Below are 21,058 nucleotides of genomic sequence, written 5' to 3'. Positions count from 1 at the left end.
CCTAACAACCCATCAAAGGAAGATAAAGTCAGATTATATAAATACAGTTAGACAATAAATCAGGTTCAAAAGTAATGGACAGCGTAAGGTCAAAAGCTAAAGTAAACACTGGAATTACATTACCTGGTCAATCAGTTCCCTTCGGTTTAGACATGCCTTCTTCAGGGCAGTTTTGTGTGTAAGCATAATTCCATCTATCCATTCCATAGTAAGCACAGCTTTCCGTATTAGGTTCCAATATATTTTTGGCACTTTTATCCCCTTTGCAGTTTTGTTTTTGATGGTATTCTCATCTTTAGCATTTTGATTACAAGTTTGGTCAGTACCTGTACTCATAAGGATTTGTATGAATATAGATAACCATTCTTATGGACCAAGTGCACCAAAAAATTAAACTACCAGCATCAAATACAAAAACATGTATGAGGATATCATATAACATTATTTTTTTCCACTATAAGTATAAACTACACTCCCAAGCACAACATTTACCCTTAAAAATTTTCTTTCTGTTAATGTGAAGCTGTCCAGTATCTATGTTAATTCCCCAGTATATTATACTAGGTAAGAAAATTAGAACAATCCTACAAGCAAATGACACATCAAAGAAGATGCCAGTTAATGTACTGCTCTCAAGTTAAACCCTTCAATGTTTGTAATTTTGAAGAAGCCTAACCAATTGAATAAATCCCTTATCAATTGGAAACCTTTAAATTACTTAATATATAGACCTTAAGGTCCATAAGCAATTATAAATACTCACAAGGATAGCCACCATATTGAGAGGGAAAGCATTCAGCATTTCTTGCCTTCAAGATGTAATTGATTTCATCAAACATGTGCCGTACCTGTTCATTTAAGAGAGATCTGAAGATGTGCAGAAGCATGTACAATCTCATCCATGAAAGGATCATGGGTACAAATGCAGGTACTGTACAAGAACAATATGACAATGAATAATATAAGCTGCACTATACGCAAAATAGCAAGAATCACAGAATCCAATATTAAAAAGAATCACATTCATTGGCAAAGATCAAAATCTGTGCATATAATTTACAAATGCATATATCATAACTGATGATAGAAATGTATATAAAGTGAGTGGCATATTTACACACTTGAAGCATGGAAGACTCACCATTCATTCACAGCTACTAACAAATCTTTGCAGGCTTTTGCAAATCGCTTTAATTGGCCCCCAATCATATGGAATAACAAGGCATCAAGGGTCAACAAGAGTGACATACCAGGCCTCTGTACTTTAACAGCTACAACTTCTCCAGAATGAAGGTGAGCTGCAAGACTTAAAGCAATGAAGCAAACATCCAACTGAAGTATTCTCCAAAATATAGACCTTTAACAGATGCTATATTGAAAGTTGGAATGTTTTTGACAAGAGAGCATGATACAAGGGAAAAGAAAAGAACAGATATATTGTTTTCCCTTCCGCAGAAATGATTGTCTGACCTTTATACACCTGCCCTAAAGATGCTGCTGCAATAGGCTCCAGGCTTATATCGGAAAAAATTTCAGAAACTGGGATACCCAGTTCAGTTTCAATAGATTTCATTGCGATACGAGTAGGAAATGGGGGAATTTGATCCTAACATTAACAGAAAACTTCAAATCAGAAAGAAAACTAAAGAGCAAATATCAATGTTAATTAGTCACAAGTCTCAACAATATGACCCATAATTGTATGCCTATGGGTGAAGGAATGTTAGTGTACCTGTAACTTAGCAATACACAGGTGGCAATATATCTGATCTAGTGCTCAGAGCCTGCCCAAGCTGTATGCCCAAACAATAGCAGGCCAAACTTATAAGTTTTACTCAGGAGGATTATGAGAAATAAAATGAAAAAATTTTGTTTGGATACAAAAGCAAACAAGAGAACAAATATAAGCATGCATGTCTATACATATTGTCTATGAGCAACCACTGAATCTTCAAACTCCCAATCAAAAGTTGACATCAACTTTCAGAGTTGAGACCCATAATAGAAATTTTCATGCATTTGGTTCCAACAAAACAAAAGGCAGAACTGAACAGTATAGTTTGCTTAAATTTGTAAAACTCTGGTAAAAAGACACTAGATAAACAAAGCACAATAAGTAACTTAACAAAACAGTTATAAAGAAATAAAGAAAAGATAGAGTCACTTGCCTTAACATAGAAAGGACCCAAGTGAATTAGCGTCAAATTTGAAATAGTGTGCAAATTCTAATGAGCTTGATGTGACCCAAAAACAAAGAAAGCTTAGTCATAAGAAAGATATGATAAAAAACATGAGCCAAATAACATGAAATTGCAACATTTTTTTTGGCCAATAGAAATTGCAACATTTAAAACGTGTAAACTTCTGGTATACCGTTAGCCAGATTGTGCCAAGGGTCCAACATTTTAATATGCTCTCATTTGGGGTGCATATGGACGCTTCTGAGAATGATAGAACCAATTCAAGTTATTCTACAGAACAAGTTTAAGAATAAAATTCTTATAATACCTTGGAAGCACGCTGTTTTATGTCTTGAAAATAGAATTGCCAAATCGTCAACTTCAATAAATGAAATGAAATGAAATGAAATGATTGCTGCTCTATACAAAGCAAAAAATGGGCCAAGACCATAGACAACCGAAACACTTTCTGAGATGTGCATTCCTATAATATGCCCAAGTTCACTTTCCAATGATTCTTTCCTCAACTTTGCATACACTGCAGAAGGCCTCTCCCCGTGCACACTGACGAAACCAGTAGAAAATCTGCACAAACAATGTTTCAGGGTAACTGCAATAAACACAAATATTAGAGAAGCTCCATATTCAACATACCAATTTATTCATTAGAACTTATTTAACCAAATTCCAAGAATAAAAAAAAAGTGGTAAATCTCTATCCGCTTACCCATACCGATGCAACAAGTATGGTGGATGCCAAGTATCCTGTGTTCTCGCAATTCCAATATCCATCTGAGCTTTCACAGAAATAGACTGATGCAGGACTATTCCAACAGGTTTATCATGGTGTACTGCCGCACGAAGTATCAGAAATCAAATGACATAAACAGAAACATTCACATCACACTCAAGGTCGCAAAAACAAATTGCAAGACATTTACCAAATAAAAAAAATGATCCAACCAAATAGTAGGCTAGAGGTAAGTTCCAGAAATGCCCAACTCGGTGCTATAAAAAGAGCTTCACAATCCTAAACTTGATAGATTTTTCCCAGAAACAAAAAATACCATAATAATACTAATATCAAAGGAAATTAAGCCCAATGCAGCACTTGCAAAGAGGAAGAATGGTACCAGGGGAGAGCAAAGTGAGACGGCGATGACGGTTGAGAGCGGCGAAGGCATTCCTCATTGGGCGAATCATACAAACCAGTGCGGAAGATGTCACGCATCCATACGAGCTTAAGTTATGAAGTAACCACTGATCAGGCCTGGCTAGCGACAAAGTTTTTCTTCCGACTGCAGAAATTTTGCCACGTTACGTGTCTACGTGGCGCATTAACCTCCGTACACCAACCGCCTCTCTCAAGTCTAGTAATGCACACTCTGCGCCGTTCTTTTTTACTTCTCTTTTTAAGCGTCAGGTCAGAGATGTAAAGCTTGGGCTCCGACAGTTGACCCAACTCCTATGTATTGGATTTTGATTTCGCTGGATTTGGTTCTGAGCCGATGTAGGAGGCCCACTGACGACACAAAATTACGGGTGTATTTATCCTTTCAGATCAGGAAAAGAAAAAAAAAAAAACTCCATGTTATTAGTTAATAATAAAAAATAATAAAAAAATATTTGTACGATAAATCTGTTGTAGGGCAAATTCCAAAAGCGGTAACCGGGCCCGATGAGTCTTTTATCCACCCGATAGCTGGCCAGCCAGCTAGCTTGTTCTTAATTTTCGGCCAAGTAATTCAGATTTAAAGGGGCGATAAGTGCTAGTTTTATTGCCATTAATCACGCTGCTGCTGCTACATACCATACAGCTGTTTGTTCTTGTTAATTGGAATGTTATAATTCCTACTTCTTCATTCTGACCTCAAATCCCTTTTGACATATAATTACATAAAAGGCTTTCCACTTTTATATTGGTAACTCGGAATCACGGTGTGTCCAAAGTTTAAACCGACAACTAGATGTGAAACACTGAATCCAGACAATTGCATGGAATGAGAATATTTGAGATGGCAGCATATATGAAGCTCTTTTTTGAACTGTTGGTGAAATGTTTTCTTTTGATTTTGGTAAGTAGTGACCCAGAAAGAAAGGTTGTCGAAACAAGTAATGATGGTGAGCTAATTAGTACAGTGCGAAAGCAACTTTTTAACCAAAATGAGAGTCACTGATGTGCAACAGTTCATGTTAACCTGAGTCCCTGACCTTTTCCTTGTTCTGTCATTAATTTATTCTCGAAAACAGATTTTTTTTTTTTTCATTAGGTAGGGATCCAATATATGGAAATGTCCATATTGAAGGCAGCTTATAGTCATGGACCCTGCAAGTGTAATGGGGGCATGCAATATTCCATGCTCATAAAAACACACGAGTCATGACTACCGTGAAAAGGAGCCATTGGCACTAGCATTGATTCTCCATTCCTGGAATTTAATACCAAAGCAACCTCACAGTCCAGAAAGGCATGCAAATTTTTTTCTTCCTCACTTTCACAGATATATAGGACAAGAAGCATCCATCGCCATGTGCCTCCGCACGATCGGTAAGCTCTAAAGCTATAGAGTCAGAATTCCTTCAGTAGGGACCCATCAGTAGTACTCAGATTTGCTAAAAGTTTCCCACGATGCTCCGCACCAGATGTAGAACTGCCCCGATTGTAACGGAACAAAGACGAAAAGCAAATGCTTCATCATTTGGAGCCATAATGGACACAGGCCAGGGTACATAAAACTCTAAAGTTACATATATTCATCCCAATACTATTTCCTTTTTGTTCTTTAATTAATTTCCCTATAACAAATCGAAAAGAAAAATGAAATCAACTGGAAATAATAGGCACTTGATTTTCTTGGCACACATGAAGCGAAAATGGGGTAGATACAAATGCATGACCTTTCTTGAGTGGCTAAACATCGGTTAGGTCTTCCCAATGTTGTTACTTCAGAAAGCAAAACGATAAGACTAGTTCTTGGAGTCCAGATTACTCAAGTTTAATTACATTATTTGACTTCAAGTTCTTAAGAAAAATATATAGATAGAAGAGATATATAATACAATGACAGCTTCAATTAAAAGTTTAGATTCATTGCTTTATAAAGCCTAAATCCTTTTTTTGGACCAAAATATCTTGTAACTCCTCAAACTATGAGGAACAGAGTGTAAATTTCCCTTGTGTTCTTTCCTATTCAGCTCCCTCGCCATTGATCAAGTTAGGAAGATTAATCATTAAAATTTCTTTAGCCAATACTCAACAGTACCCAGAACTTGATAATGGACGTTTATTATACTCCATGCTCAAACGAGTCAACTGATCGACTGACGTGATTCAAGGGGCAAATAAATGACAATGAGTCAACGATTCCAGGATATAATTACCTGAGTATTATAACTCCAAATGGTTTCCAAATAGCATAAAAGTGGCTGAAATTAACATGGAAAAAGATTTAAAAGTGATTAAGTTCATATTCTGCCCGTAATTGTTACGGAACAAAGACGTGAACTATTCTTTACGTAAGAGGAGACTGGTAAAGGGAGTGCTTGCTATTGCACGAAAGACTGGGGTTCTTTGACATCCAAGTCTTCGGCGTGTTCCATGACCGGAAAGCAAGAAAACAAAGAAAAATTTTCAATTTGCATTGCAAAGATTTCATATTGATAACGTCCTGTAAATTATTTGATATCTCATCCTATAAATACTTGCTCAAATTAGAATAATGTTGTACACACAAGTGGAACTGTAATCGTAAGTAATATGACCGGTTCCTCAGCGTTTATGGCCATTGGCCAATTTTTTTTCTGCCAAATCCTTTTTTTCTCTTTTCATGCGAATAAGCCATTTGTTTATGGTGCTACTCTGATGGAGACAACCAAGTCACATGCCCCTCCATCCACCTGCTCAGGTTGCTCTCGCAATTATTAAATTATCGAATTTCTACCTTCTTTGCTCTTTATTTCCTTTTCCATCCTGACAAAATATCTGTGCAAAGAAAAACCCTCTTAATATATAATCCTTTTGCGTTCATTTAGGATTAAGATTTTATTAACATAATAACATTCCATTTTTCAGGTCCTGAACGTGGTTTGCGGATAGCCCATCAATATGGACCCTGCTCACCATTTAGCCAAACGAAATCATCCCCTACTTCCAGCCAGATGCTTCTCCAAGACGAACTCAGGGTTCAGGGTTTCCGTTCCACTATGTACGATAGGCGTACAAGTGTTGGGAGAAGAGCGAGACAACACTTTTGGGGCCACTCCGTAGGTGCTGGCAATTATATTGTCACAGTTGGTTTTGGCACGCCTACAAAAAATTTTAATTTGATTTTAGACACGGGCAGTTACATAACGTGGGTGAAAAACTCGCTGTATGATCCTTCTGCTTCCTCAACTTCCTTGAATGCCCCGTGTTGGCCATCGTGTCATTATAACCAGTCATACGTTGACGAATCCTTCTCCTTTGGACTTTTTGTGGTTGATAAGATTATCATACAGCCCTCTGATGTGATTCCTAACTTTGTTTTTCTTCGTGCCAGTAAAGATAGTGAGGGCTTTGGTGAAGCAGCTGGAATACTAGGCTTAGGACAGGGCAGCAACAGCATCGATGACCGATATGGTAATTATTCTCTTATATCCCAAACTGCAACTACTTTTGAGAAGGTTTTTTGTCATTGTCTTCCCACGAAAGAAAACTCAACAGGATATCTGTATTTTGGTAAGGAAGCTCTTGAAAAGTGCCAGAATTCTGGTAGTTACACACCGCTTCTAAGTAACCCAAGTGACCCGAGCCCTTATTATGTAAATCTTATTGGCATAACAATAGGCCAAAAAAGATTGAAAATTTCTTCTGCTGTATCATCAACATCATCATCATCATCTCCAAGCACCATAATAGATACAGGAACTGTCATTACTCGTCTACCTCGTTCAGTCTATTCAGCGCTGCGCTCGGAATTCGAAAAATGGATGTCGGATTACCCTCGTGCTCGTCGTGATAAAATACTGGATACGTGCTATGACCTGCGGCATTACGATAATGTCGCAATGCCGAACATGGTGCTACATTTTGAAAATTTAGATGTAAATTTGGACCAAACAGCAGTTACTTGGAAAGGAAAAGACAGGTCTCAAGTTTGCTTGGCGTTCGCTGGAAACCGTAATGAGAATGACCTCACAATCATCGGTAATCATCAACAGCAGAAGCTGAACATATTCTACAACGTCCAAGATCGGAGGATAAAAATTGGGCCTGGTAATTGCTAATGATACTCAACATTTCATACAGGAATCTGAGCTTATGAGATGACAATAGGAGCCAACTGCGTGCTCCTTCATTTCTTTTGATGTTGTTGTGTTTGGTAAATGTATAAATGTAGTTCTATCATGTCATGTACTTTTAATGCCACTTAGGATGCAATTGCTTAGTTGGAATCAATCTTTATAAATCTTGAATCAATAAGATTTCAATCTTTGTCCTTTTAATAAATCTTGAATCAAAAAAAATTTCATAGTCTAGGAGACGTGCTCTTTGTTGAGTCAATCTTTGGCTTTTTTTTTGGAGCCAGAATAAGTCTATAGCATTTACACTAGAAACTATCTTTTACTCTGAATCACTCTAACCCGGGCAACAAAAGTGGAAAAAAAGTTGACTTTTACGCAGCATGAACTGGTATTATGAATATATGAATATGATTAAGAATTATGAACTCTAAATGTACTCCATGACCAACAAGAAGATTGCTAGGAGATGGCCGCTTGAGCTGGAGGATGATGGCAAGCAATAAGAGAAAAAATTGTTGTATTTCCTGGCAGTTTGTGAAGGCAAAGATCATTTATCTAGGCCAAGTCCCAGCAAACCGACAACGCCAACAAAAAGACCTTGGTTATTTTGACCACAACCGAAAAGAAAGTTGTTGAACTCATATATTAACATTAAGGTTAGCCTTTCTTCGGCAAAGAATCCAATCGAGAAAGAAGAGTCTCTGTATTGCCATAGAAACATGTCGATGATGCGCAACGTGGTGAGTTACCTGCAGCTAACATTTGCGTAGGTGATAATCTATTTATAACAAGAGTAAACCTTGAAATGTGAAGTAATATATATCTAATTGTCCTTAATAAGAACACCAGGTAAATTTGGAAATTAAACTTATTCACCAATTTGGCTAATTCTGCGAGGGCAATTGCCAAGTTTTGCAAGATTCGTATCTCAAAAAATTTTCATCCAACTTGTAATTTTTTTCTTAATTTGGTCTTACTAATTCTCAGATTTGGAGGCCTAACGTTGCCTTACAAAACCATACTGTATTGCTTACGGTAGATAAGTGGCAGCAAACATTTGGGTTTTTTTTCCTCCTGAATTATGGTACAAGTAGCAGATACTTGAACTAATATGCACTCCACTTATGGAGTACTGATAAGTTTCATGCTATATTTCGATTATTTCAATCTTAAAACATTCTTGCTATGATATGAATTATTATTTGACAGCTAACTCGACGATTTTCTTCTCAATTAATTAGCTTAAAAACTTACAGAGTACTGATATTGGTTCATGCGTTGTCGAAATGCAGACCTCAATGCCGCATAGGCAGTTGGTGGCATCCGCGTGATGACAGTTCCAGAGTCAATGATCGCGCCAGCAGTAGTGACAATAGATGCTGAGATTGGTAGTTTTTTGCCATTAACGCTTATTCCAGTAATGTCAATCCCGTAAAAGGATGATCCTTGTGAGATTGTTCGACAATGTTGTAAATTTTTCGAAGTTTGAGAGGCCGCCGTAGCCAAAACTGAGGAAACCAGTTGAGCAGGCGGATGAGGCCAAGCAGTAGGAGAAGAATTTCTTGAATTTTAAGGCAGTTTGCGTAGGCAAAGATAAGTTATCTAGGCCAAGTCCTAGCAAATCGGCTACGCCCCCAAAAAGACCTTGATTGTTTTGTCCGCAACCAAATAGAAAGTTGTCGAACACAACTGTTGATGTCAAGGTGAGCTTTTCTTTAGCAAAAACTCCAACGTAGAAAGACGAGTCCCCATATTGGATGTCATAGACACAAGCTGATGATGGGCAGCCAGGTGAATTGCCTGAAAGCATATAATAAGAGAGAGTTTGATCTATATTTCATGAATTACTCATAAATTTTAAGTAAAAGGCGGTCGAAGTGGCCAAAGGTTGCCATGCGCCATGAATTTCCTCTATGTGAAGCTGCATTTATGGGCTTGAGCTCTGTCGGAGGGGTAGATAACTAGATATGCATTTATTTCATTCGGCCAAGCTTCTTCACAGGAAAATGGGGGTCATATGGAAGTGAAACATTAAAGAACTGAAACTTCAAAATGCCAAAAGCATGCACTTAAGCAGAGCATTGCCACTTCTAATATAATCACTTTATAGGAATACATGCTTTTGTTTTCTTGTCTTTGTGAAATAAAGATGCCAAATTTGATCAAAATTATAGATACCTAGAGAACAAAAGATCATAATAAGAAGACCTTAACCAGGGAAAATCACTGGCGTAAAAGGTCTTAAGTCCCACTACCAAAATGAATTTCTTCATTGATTTATGCACTTCTTTAACTTCAGCACAGTCACAACCCTGCTAACTCAACATCCTTACAGCACCCAAAACAGGAAAATAACAAACTGCCCTACAAAAACCTCAACTTTAAGGCCAATGAAAGAAATTTATAGTTGATATTCACTAACCAAAAATAATGCAATGATCACCATTAACGACTAAGAAGCAAACTTAGAAGCATTGAGAAACACAAATCATAGATATCTCCAAATCAAACAGCTTTTGACATTTATTAATTCCACCCATTCATTTATTTAACCTTTAAACATTTTGATTAGTCAAACACCACAGACAAGTTGAAAGTAGCAGATAGATTACCCTAATCTCTGAAACTGACAGAAACAAATTACACACAGAAATTAGCAGATAGATTCCCATAAACTAAGACACCAACGTATGAGCTAAAGTGATTTGAAAGAGAGGATGCAAACTCAAGAGACAACGCGGCCAACAACCGGATACTTGGCCTCGAATTTCTTGATCCAATCGTTAAGGACACCCATCTCCTTATCGGAGAGACCATCGAGATTGGGGCAGACATCTTCTTCGTTCTTGCTCATCTTCGCAAGAGCTCTGCTGGCGTCTTTGCCAGCGAACAAGGCGTAGGCCCCACCAGGACCATAGAAGGATTTGCCGGCGGTGACATCGTAGATGCGGCCATTGATTGCAATGTATATCGGCTTTGATGGGTCGTTGCCGTTGAATTGGCTAAGTTGTTGGGGCGTCAAATCCATTGAAGGCTCGGTAGGTGTGGCAAGCCAAAAAACTAAAAACAGAGTTAGGAGAACAACTACTAGTTTTGTCTTGCTTTGATCTTACAAATATACTCGAGCAAGATGTGGAACGTGTCTCGTTTTTGCTCTCTTGGTATTTGACCTCAAAAACTGTTTTGCCAATAGCCATTTTATTATTATCCCCCCTAGAAAACATAATGAAAAGGGGAAAATTATCATCTTAGAGATTTTCTTTTTTTGGTACGATCATTTTAGGGAAATTACTCAATGCCCATCAAGGACCTCATCAAGTCCTAGCTGAATAAATAAAGTGCTGGATTTGCAGAGACTTCAATCCCCGCATCCGTGAAAATCAAAAGTTGCCCAAACGTTATCCCAATAATAAGAAAAACTGTTACCTGAAAACAATTTTTTTATTTTGGACGATAATACACTAGTAAGTCATATGAAAAACAACAAGCCTATGTCTCTTAATCATGCCATGCCACGCTACAGCTACAAGGTCCATAAAATTTAACATAAAATCTATGGTGGGGTTCTTCTTCGTCTCGAGAAGACATCAGGAAAGACTTCCGAGTTCCACCAGCCCTCATAAGTTACTTCCACTCAGCACCTCCGGAAAGTGGTCAGAGAATCAATGATGAACGAGCACATTATTGCAGAGGAATACCCCCGCCCGAATACTCAACCTCCTGAAAATTTGATCCATTTAAAGCTAGAGTTACTAAAAGGCTCTCCATATAACACCATCGATAAAAGTAGCATTAGGTACTCTCACCATTTGATGACAATGGATGTTAAAACAGTATGAACAGTTTTGTAAAGTCAATTCACATGGACTTAAATAGCCATTAGTGGACGTCTTCTCTCCTCACTAAACTGAAATTCATAAAGAACTAATCCCAGGAAATATCAAATGATAATTGCTTAAGACGGCTAGAACTGTTTGTTTTCATAAATCCACAGGCACTAGCACCTAGCATAGTCTTTATCTTCTAAATCCAACATTAACACATGCTACTTTTTGATGTGATGTAATATTTCATTAATCTTTCCCTTCCCCTCCCCCTTCTTTTTCACTTAATATCTTATTGTTGGGTTATGCTGAATTCCTTAGGAACAAGAACTGAACATAAACTTTGCAAGAAGGAGAAGGAAGAACTGATCCACCTGAGCTGGGGGTAAGGATGATACCCAGTCTGATGCATGTGTTGGAAGAAGCCCCAATGTGTTAAGCTGCCAAAACCAAAGAAATTAAATAGGAAAATGCAACATATTAGATAACTCAGGTTTTGTCCTATTTCTTTCTGTCTAACAATCTTGAAAGGGGAATATCCATAAGGAAGTGAAAAAGGAAACTGCATCTCACCTTCCAAACACCAAGTGCTAAACCACCCAAATTAAGGGCAATGAAAAGCAACTTAGGCCCAAGAAGATCTACTTTATTATCTTTAAAAGGCTCAAAAACTGCAAAATCAAAGTGAAATTAGGATGAATGAATTTAGAAATGGAAATTGCACAACCATAACATCTAAAGAAAAGAAAATCTAGCCTTTGGTGGCATTTAGTTGGCTGCAGAGGGAAATCAGCTATTGGTCCTAGACAGAAAGGGCGAGAAATGCCAAGTGTATACAGAGACAAAAACATCGAAGCTTCTATAGAAGTAAATTTGATAGGTTTCTTCCGAATACTAAAGTGGTATTCATTAGTATCTTATGGTTATAAGGGCTAAGTGTTTCATTCTTGGTTAGGGTATCTTACCCACGCTAATCTTTCCTCTTTTGACTGTTTAACCACTAAGTACAAAGTAAATAGAACAATTCATGGAGAATAAAGAACACAAAGGCCAGCTTACCTTTCCCAACCCCTTGAAGAGCACTAATAGGCTGCCAGAGTGCTGAAAAAGTGATACCAATGCTGAAGAGATGCACTGTACTTCCAGCCATCCACATCATGAAGCCCATCATTAGCAAATTCTTGAAAGGCGCTTGTGCCACTTCCCAAGCTTTCTGTTCAAAAGGAAAAGAACTATCATCTTAAATAACATATGTGATCAGTTAGATATTTTAGTAACTACATATGTTTTAACCTTATGAACCTAACCACCTAAAACTGAACTCTTACATAAAGGAACACCTAAACGGGCTAAAAAGTTTATGGATTAGTCACTCTTGACAACAAATACTATGTCAATATGATGCATCAATCAATCACTAGCCCTAAACCAAATGCCAACACTCAACCATGCACCAAGAGAAGACATCTTTGCTTTCCTCTTTACCCTTTCCATAAATATCAACTCAATGTACTCTAAAGCACTTACTGAACTCAAATGTAAGTTAGGGTCACACTTATAGTAAATAAACAACATCAATGATTCATGCATCACAAAATAGATTGTGGCTTGCAGCTTTGCCACGGACCTTAGTAAGTTCTTTTCCGAATAAAATTTGCCATCGGTTATAAATGATGTAAACAGTAATAAACAAACAATTCGTATATATGCTTTTCAGTAAATGTCAGGCAATCCTAAGTCCTTACAAAGCCTCCATGTATAGCTAGAGAAACCTCAGATACTGAAACTCAATTCTGAATGTTCTTTGTTGCAAATGGTTTGAAGAATCAATACGCCCATACGTCCAGAACACTTATTCATGATTAGCAATGGTATTTTCTCTGTTAAATCCATTAGAAAGTAGTCCAAAATTTTCATCACAAACACTTCTATCATTACAAAGTAGAAAACTTCAAGTCTTTAAGATCCAAAAGGAAATCAATTTAAATCGTTAATTAAGAATCTCCTGAGGTACCTGCGCTTTCCAATTGGATTCGGCATCCTTCTTTTGGCGACTCACAGCCGACTCGTCCTGCCAAATTACAAACGTGAAGCCCCCAAAGTTAAACCCAAAAAAAACTGAAAGTTAACGCATTTATTTAAGAAGATTAAAAAAAAAAAGAAAATAAAAGAAAAACAGGGAACCTGATCCACCGAAGCACGAGTGAAGCCGGGAGGATCGGGGATGTCACGAGAGGAAGGAGCGGTGGAATTATCGGAGAAATCGACGGCCCATCTTCGGCCGTACCCCATCACTCCTTTACCCTTCTCCATTTATTTTTTCTATAGGACTGCTTCTTCTGGTTTCGGCTTAGGCTACAATAAGGCTTTGGTACTTGGCTTAGGCTGCCTTCTCGTTGGATTTGACTTTAGATTGTTACTTCTTTTTCACCACATTTTTAAATTAATTTTTTACTAAATTACTACCATTTTTTTTTTGGATAAAATGATAAATTACTTTTATTAATTGTACAAAACTATATAAATTAATTACTGACAATAATTAAATATATTGTATCCTAAATTTTTCTATACTGTTATATATGAAGATATTACTAACATAGTGCATTTTAGAAATTGTTTAAACTAAAAGATAAATGAAATTATTTTATGGTTAATTTACATGTAATAATATTAATAATAATTTCAACTCATGTAATTGGTGTATGAATGTGCAAGTGAGATTGAACTCAAATATTATACTACGGTACATACAAGTAGAAGTAATGAAAATTTGAACTTATCCAATCAAACTGTTAAACTTTGTCCATTCTTCCTCCGAGATTAACACATCTCTAATTTAAAACGGCAAAGTATTGATTATGTTTAGTTAAAATCTTATTGTTCATGTTTTTCCTGTAATTGTCAAATAACAACAGGAGGCATTCAAGCTCCTACACTCCCTATTTTCATGGTTTGTTACATACATAAAACGTTTATGTTCTTCTCTCTCAAACTCACGAATGACTGCTACAGCTCCGATTTAGCCGAAAACTTGTCTAACATGTTAGCTATAACAGAACCTGCAAACACCTGTGGAAAAACAAGTTAAAAGAACAGCTTCACCACTGAATTCCTTTTTAAGCTTGCAAGTGTTTTAATTCCATGTTTTCAACAGGTCGGAACAAACATGAAATTTAAGTAAGTTACCTGAATGCGCCCAATGATGTAGACTGCAGAAAAGTGTCGGCCATGTATAACCATGTCAGCTATCATTGTAAGGGGTATTGTCAATGACATTCCAAATGTTGCAACTAATGGAGTTGTCCAAACCACACAAAGGGCCCTGCATCATTTTTTTCTTTTGAATAACTAAAAGTTCAAATCACCATGTATATATTGGGATTGATTTTTTTTAGAGTTATTACATTTCAATAACTATCCAAGCAATAAGCCCGCCTAGCCCAGAATATTGTAATCGTTCTTGGCCATGGATTAAGGCGATGAAAAAGGTTTGATGGTTTCAAGACCTAGCTAGTGGAAGCCATGATTCAACAACTAGTTTAAAAGTGAAAGGAGGCTGCTCTACATACCAGAAGTAGTCTGACAGAACGCTACCCACAAAGCCATTAAACAGCACTACTTCCCCAACAGATGCTGAATGTGGAAAGCTAAATGGAGGTTCTATCCCCACAGCATTAAGTGGCCACACTGCAAATAGATCAAAACACTGTGTAAGTTCAAAGGAAAAAAGATATATAGGCAGGAACACTGAAGATGGGCATTTGACAGAAATAAGATTCCAGCCGCGCAATCAAACACAAACCCTCACATCTTGAGAGAAAAGAGAGAACAAAAATGCACTAAGTTACTTGAAATATAAGGAGATTGATAAATTATTTACCAAGCCACCAAAGGCCAAGAAGAGTGAAGAGACCAATGTATCCCAAGAACTTTTGCACATCAACCTTCTCTCCTTCTGATCCAGCAGATTTCTTGAGCAGAACTGTATAAATTGACCAGTAGGTGGAAATAAAGCAGATGAGCACAGAAACAATCTCACCAAATTAAGTTGATTATAGCCACTGTTCAATTTAGATAAATAAAGAGATCCTACCCTTAAATAAGCCATATGAAATTGCTGAGAGAAGACTAAACATATCCCCGGTGATGGAGTGCCTTCTAGTTCTAGGAAACATGAACAGCACATGGTTCCATAAAAAAGATAATTGTTAAACAAAAATGCAAAAACCAGATCACAGAATTAGTATTTATTGCAGGAATTATATCCCATAACTATAAGTAACTCTCAAAAAAGTAGCATGAAAGAATTATGTGAGGAGTTTGACGTATTGTAAAGGAATAAGGAAATATTAATAAATTCTTTAAATAACTTGCTAAGAAAGACCCAACATACTCAGAGACGCTAAGCATTTCATCTGATGCCCATGTCGTTCCAACTGTGGTCATAGCAACACCAGCCATGCTATTAAATACAGCGACCACTTTTGCAACATTTACAGTGTCCTGGCCCAGGAGAGCTCCAAAGAAGAGTGTAAAGAGACCTGAAGTACAGGTTAGGAAAGTTGTACTTGCAACACTAGTATTTGCCAGAGCAGGGTTTGATAAATACTGCAAGAAATCAAAGTAACTTTATTAGTCATGCATCATGATGAGAAATGCATCGATGCTTGCAATCTTGTGGAAATTGAATAATGGAGAGTTTCATATTCATCAATTCAACTAAACTAATTATAGAAATTTAATTGAATTTGACTGAACTTTCCAAAATTTTTCCTAAAGCAATTACAACGAAATTTCATTTCATATTTATCTTCACTAATTTGAACAAAGCAACAAATATCCAAGAAGATATAATACGATCATATATGCTTGGTATAACTTATATTCATTAGAGATTATAACAGCTTTGATATCACTTATCAGATAAAAAATCTCAAATTAATTAAATCAATAAAAATATAATTAAATAATCAATTAAACACATAAGAGATAATAATTTAATATGATTCGATCTAATGAATTTATATATAAAGATGAAAAAAAAGATCTATTAATTATTATAAAAAATTATAAACATACATTTAAATCAATCACTCACAATTAATACTCATAAATCATCTCAATTTTTTTTAATTTTACAAAATAATCTCAATTTAAATAAATACATATTCTTATAAATTTATACATCATAATTATATAAATTCTTTTAATTTTTTAATCTACTCATAAATATATAAACATACACTACTTATAAATATATATACTCATAAAATGTAACTTTTTAATAATTTTACGGGTGTCTATAAACACAATTGTGCCAATGAACCCTAACCCAGCATTATACTTCCAACCCATCACCTCAAAATACACCAACCAAAACGCTAGACACTGAGAATTGGCCCTGAATTTGCTCTAGAACTTTCTGTGCGATAATTAAAAACTCTGTGGGGACCTTCCCTGATCTTTCATTCCGTATCTTGCAATCATATTTAGCTGAATCAGGGGATAATTTTCAAGCTGATGAACCAACAAACGGTGCAACGAACATATGCGTGAATGACAAGGTAACGAGCCTTGATGTCAGATTATCCTCTTTCTTTCTTTCTTTGATGGGTTTTATTTTTTGTTTTTGCCGTGAGAGTCAGCAGGACAAGACTGTGAGATTGACAAGTTGTTAAATGTCAAAGAAGGATCGTAAAAATCTGGGAGAAACCCGATGAAGTGGCGTTTTAACTCGGTTCGGAAGCTTTAACAATGGGGATGGATTAGGTCGCAAGATTTGTGGCCCCATTCATCTCGAGCCATGTCGCTTGTCAGCGCATCCGCACGTGACGCCTTGACGTGTCAACACATCAATTAATTGCCAAAAAACGGGTTTTTTTTTTCAAAACATACTTAACTGGATTTTAATTCGATTGAACCCCAAAATCGCAGAACTTTGATTTGTTTTTTGTTTTATAAACTTTGATTTGACAATGTTTTCTTTGGTAACCCAGAAAAAAAAATAGTAAAACTCCAAAAAAATTATCTATTGTAATTGTAGTGATAAGAAACAACTGAAAATTTTCAGCATACTATAGCAAGGTAATGGAACGGGAAAGCAGAAAAAAAATGGAGTAATCGATTATGCTTAATCATATAATCCAAATGGGAAAGCTTGTGAAAAAAAAAATGATTTCTCTTTTCTACTGGAATTAGGTTGTACATGAAAATTGGGGTACAAAATTTCTCTGTCTAACCAGCTGATGGAGATCATGGACAATCTTGAATACGGCCTCAGGCCTTGCCAACTTTAAAGCATTTTGTGACATAGCCTCGAGTTCATCTGCCTTTGGACCAAACCACTGGGCAACAACATTGGCTATCTCTTTTGGTGACTTCGAAAATTTCCCACATCCATTTTCCACCACGTAGGGAACATTGCCAGCTTCCTGTAAAGCCAAAACAAGAATTTATGTTCTTTAGCTACAGCCTATAGTTAAAACTCCATCACAAGATTCTTTTGGAACATTCACATTGACCTTGTAATTATGAGGAAGAGAGTACAGACGGGAATGAAGCAGAAGTTAATATATGGATGAGTGTAAAGACTGCGGATCATTTTACCATATGGATGGCTAAAGCAAACTCCTCACAAAGTTAACGAAAGTCAAACTACATAGTTTTCCTACAAGATCTGGGAAGCTATAAAGAAAACAACCGGGCAAGTTGTATCAGTGAACCATAGTTTCATCTTTCAATAGAGTGAGATACAGAATTTGTTGGCAAATGTTAATGTGCTAATCTCCATAGGATAGATTTCTAGGAGGAAGCAAAGTTGCATCTATGCTATGATGATAGAAAACATATAAATAAGGCATGGCATAAAATTAGAGGTCCTTTCCTTTTCTAAAAGAAAACTTACCTGCCCAGCAATGTAATCATTCAAAATTATTGGAAGACCTCGTATCATTGCCTCAGCAATAGTCCCTGGACCCGCCTATTGAAGTAAAAGTCGTTCAAAATTAAGAAAATGTATTACATCTTTAGACGCATCCATATATTATGACTGCCATTAGAAAATTACCTTTGTAATAATGCAGTCGCAAGCACCCATGCATTCCTCCATTTTGGTGACAAATCCCTTAACCTATAAGATTGTGCAATTTGAGAAAATTTCATATGGCCTACGTTTCTTTATTACAAAAATTGGAATATGGTTTGGCATGCTTAATACAAATAGACATATGCTAAAGAAATTTGACAAATTTTAGAATAAGCTTATCACATATTTAAATTAGTTGAAGGAGAATATTAAAAAAGTCTTCTTATGGTTCTTGAAAAAGTCATCTGGATAGGAATTATAAGTAGAAGACTTAGCAGAGTACACGTACAAATTAAAACGTCAAAAAGAAGTTGATACCTGGACAGGAACTTTCCAATCAATTGAAAGCAATTTGCTAGCAAGCTTTTTGTTGCGGCCACAAATCACAAGGATTTGACCCATTGACTCCCCAAGGTTCTCATCATATAATGAATTTCCGAGTGCACGAGCAGTAGCCTCAATGGGCCCCATTCCTTCCCCTCCTCCCATCAGCAAAACAGCAGGAAGATCCTCATCCATTCCTAATTCTCTCCTCAGCTCAATCTACAATTATAAAACATTAAACTGTTAGTACCATTTGATCCAATGAGATGACGAAAGATGAATAGACATAGAGATCTCAATGGAGATAATAAAATCAAACATATTCGCAGTAGCAAAGAAACAAAAAAGTGGTCTAAGGAAAACCAGCAAAGAGAAAATGAAAAATTGCAGAAACTGAATACAATAAACTTGTCGCATCAAGACATCTGATCATGTGTGCAAAATTTTGGGACAATATTAAGGTTCATAGAAGAATAAAATTGGTATAGGGAATATCAAGGTTCATTAGTTTGAAAGGTAACCAACCTTAGGCCGAACAGGCTTCACAAAAGAAGGTCGCACTGGAAGACCATAAACCTTAATTTGGGATTGTTGAAGTCCAGCTTTCAATGCCCTTTTTGCTACCTCTGCTGTTGGGCAATAGCATCTTGTTACAAGCTTATGAAACCTAAAAAGAATATACATGACCGAAATTACACCAAGAATAAGTGAATTTCAAAGTATGAAACTAAGATGTAGAACTAACCACGTAGGATGGCAAGTGCTTAAGTCTGTGACCACTGTTGTAAAGACTATCTTCTTCAGTAGACCCTTTGCCCTCAGAATACGAAGTGGAACATGTTGCATCAGTGGATGGACACTGATAATGATGTCTGGCTGGTATTTCATCAACCCTTTGGCAACTTCTCTATAATAAGAATACAAAATAACAGAATCAGATAAGTATATGCCATAAAACAAATACGTGTTACAGAAATGGCAAAACAAATCATGTAATAATAATTTGTTGTGAGGCTGATATATTTTGTTCTGTTTCATTCACATATCTTCTCACGTTAGTTCAACAGGGTTGAGACAGTCTTCAATAGAAACTCGATGAACGGTGATTAGTTACAAAGCAAAGCATAATAATATAGGAAAACAATCTAAAAGCATCTGTACCAAGAAGACCACAAATTCTCACCTAGCTATAAACGTTGAAGTAGCAGCAAAATTAGATTGATGAACCACCCGAGGAGCAGACATATAATAAGTCATTTTCCACAAGGATCCATGTTTGACCAAGAAGTTATAGCTCTTGGGTAATTGATTAAATGGCCAGGGCGTATGATCCGACCACAAATCCGTAACAAAAACCTGAAATAAGCCACTCTTAACATACAGAAGAAAGGTAAACCAAAAACATAAAGAAAAATAATACTGAAATACGACTTATTGAATTTAGTGCCATTTAATCATAACAAATCTAACACTGCAAAGTACTGATAAAAGAGTTAAACTTTCTTAATTTCCACCTTTGCCCAATACACACATTTTCTTTGCCACCAAACAAAAGGAACCTGACCTGATAATCGTCCCCAAATTCGTCATTAAAAGCAGCCTTAATAGCTTCAGCCGAGGCTCTATGACCCCCACCAGTATCACTCATCAAAATCAGAACTTTTTTGGGGGACTCAGTTTCGATTCCATTCAAAGGCAAACCTTCAACGTCCAATACACTACCACCATCTTCTCTCACTCCATTGCTATCCTCAGAACCAACCCGAACCGAACCAAACCCAATTGGGATTCTATCACAGTGAAATTTAATCGCTCTATTGAACTCATTGACGATTCTCCTAACACTCGAAGAAACGCTGTTTCGAGCACCCAAACTGAGTGAAGCAGCAGCAATAACTCTACGCCTTTTCTGAGAAACTGAGCCTCTGAACTCCGAAAAATACATGTGATTTGGCTTAAATGAATAAAACCCATCCGATTTTGAGCAGTAAAAACTCTTGGTGAATGCTAAGTGACCCAAATGAGTCCCGAGATCGAAGGCAGGGCCCAATTCTTGGGTAGCCGCAGAAGGGTTTTGCATTTTGGAAAGTTTTTTCTAGCTGCAGAGTCGATGAGAACGAAGTTAAACAATTTCATACAAGGTAGTCTTCATCACAAATAAGAACCAAATTTCATTTATTTATATGAAAAAAAAAATTTATATATATATATATATGAAGCGAAGAGGAAAAAAAAAAACGAAGGGTGAAAAGCGATGAAATCTAACGGTGCTTTTGCAACCACAAGGATAGGATTAGTCAGCAGATTCCAAAGAGATGCTATGTTTCGTGCTCTCTGCTTTGAAAATAACCAGACCCAAG

At 36.6% G+C, this 21,058-nt stretch overlaps 4 protein-coding genes and 2 pseudogenes across 9 annotated transcripts; 1 reads left to right on the top strand and 5 right to left on the bottom strand.

Moving 5' to 3' along the window:
- Nucleotides 1–262: 262 nt before the first annotated feature.
- On the bottom strand, nt 263–3,395 carry LOC111299436 (uncharacterized; annotated as a pseudogene). Its single transcript, XR_016329812.1, has 8 exons — nt 3,314–3,395; nt 2,908–3,031; nt 2,509–2,765; nt 1,733–1,793; nt 1,471–1,606; nt 1,142–1,298; nt 764–931; nt 263–326 (listed from the first exon to the last, which is right to left on the bottom strand). The product of XR_016329812.1 is annotated as an uncharacterized LOC111299436 (transcript).
- A 2,500-nt stretch (nt 3,396–5,895) lies between these two features.
- On the top strand, nt 5,896–7,649 carry LOC111300453 (aspartyl protease family protein At5g10770-like). Its single transcript, XM_022896081.2, has 2 exons — nt 5,896–6,085; nt 6,253–7,649. The coding sequence occupies exons 1-2, from the start codon at nt 5,938–5,940 to the stop codon at nt 7,443–7,445; spliced, it is 1,341 nt and encodes a 446-aa protein (XP_022751816.1). The 5' UTR covers nt 5,896–5,937; the 3' UTR covers nt 7,446–7,649.
- A 2,307-nt stretch (nt 7,650–9,956) lies between these two features.
- LOC111299432 (putative steroid-binding protein 3 pseudogene) lies at nt 9,957–10,762 on the bottom strand (annotated as a pseudogene). Its single transcript, XR_016329811.1, has one exon. The product of XR_016329811.1 is annotated as a putative steroid-binding protein 3 pseudogene (transcript).
- A 123-nt stretch (nt 10,763–10,885) lies between these two features.
- Nucleotides 10,886–13,692, bottom strand: LOC111299431 (uncharacterized). The gene is made up of 6 exons (XM_022894617.2): nt 13,472–13,692; nt 13,302–13,358; nt 12,347–12,500; nt 11,861–11,958; nt 11,662–11,727; nt 10,886–11,183 (listed from the first exon to the last, which is right to left on the bottom strand). The coding sequence occupies exons 1-6, from the start codon at nt 13,598–13,600 to the stop codon at nt 11,145–11,147; spliced, it is 543 nt and encodes a 180-aa protein (XP_022750352.1). The 5' UTR covers nt 13,601–13,692; the 3' UTR covers nt 10,886–11,144.
- Nucleotides 13,693–13,827: 135 nt separating this feature from the next.
- On the bottom strand, nt 13,828–17,279 carry LOC111300913 (thiamine-repressible mitochondrial transport protein THI74-like). 2 transcript variants are annotated; one of them, XM_089747427.1, is made up of 7 exons: nt 16,649–17,279; nt 15,684–15,898; nt 15,384–15,454; nt 15,171–15,272; nt 14,860–14,977; nt 14,477–14,612; nt 13,828–14,359 (listed from the first exon to the last, which is right to left on the bottom strand). In XM_089747427.1, exons 2-7 carry the CDS (start codon nt 15,749–15,751, stop codon nt 14,297–14,299), a joined length of 558 nt encoding a protein of 185 aa, XP_089603553.1. In that variant the 5' UTR covers nt 15,752–15,898; nt 16,649–17,279; the 3' UTR covers nt 13,828–14,296. The 2 variants fall into 2 exon arrangements, with proteins under 2 accessions (XP_089603553.1, XP_089603554.1); XM_089747428.1 differs by lacking the exon at nt 16,649–17,279 and having other exon boundaries at nt 15,684–16,112.
- Nucleotides 17,280–17,390: 111 nt separating this feature from the next.
- LOC111299430 (monogalactosyldiacylglycerol synthase 1, chloroplastic-like) lies at nt 17,391–20,911 on the bottom strand. Of its 3 annotated transcripts, XM_022894614.2 has the most exons (8): nt 20,263–20,905; nt 19,882–20,054; nt 19,444–19,605; nt 19,224–19,365; nt 18,693–18,917; nt 18,357–18,419; nt 18,195–18,269; nt 17,391–17,721 (listed from the first exon to the last, which is right to left on the bottom strand). In XM_022894614.2, exons 1-8 carry the CDS (start codon nt 20,776–20,778, stop codon nt 17,485–17,487), a joined length of 1,593 nt encoding a protein of 530 aa, XP_022750349.1. In that variant the 5' UTR covers nt 20,779–20,905; the 3' UTR covers nt 17,391–17,484. The 3 variants fall into 3 exon arrangements, with proteins under 3 accessions (XP_022750349.1, XP_022750350.1, XP_022750351.1); XM_022894615.2 differs by lacking the exon at nt 18,195–18,269 and having other exon boundaries at nt 20,263–20,910; XM_022894616.2 differs by lacking the exons at nt 18,195–18,269; nt 18,357–18,419 and having other exon boundaries at nt 20,263–20,911.
- Between the last annotated feature and the right edge of the window lie 147 nt (nt 20,912–21,058).

The sequence above is a fragment of the Durio zibethinus genome, chromosome 18 (genome assembly GCF_047325235.1).
Source record: "Durio zibethinus cultivar Kanyao isolate XHJ-2024 chromosome 18, ASM4732523v1, whole genome shotgun sequence".
Taxonomy (NCBI): Eukaryota; Viridiplantae; Streptophyta; class Magnoliopsida; order Malvales; family Malvaceae; genus Durio; species Durio zibethinus.
Note: the sequence above shows the minus strand (reverse complement) of the source record. Positions and strands in the feature narration are given on the sequence as shown.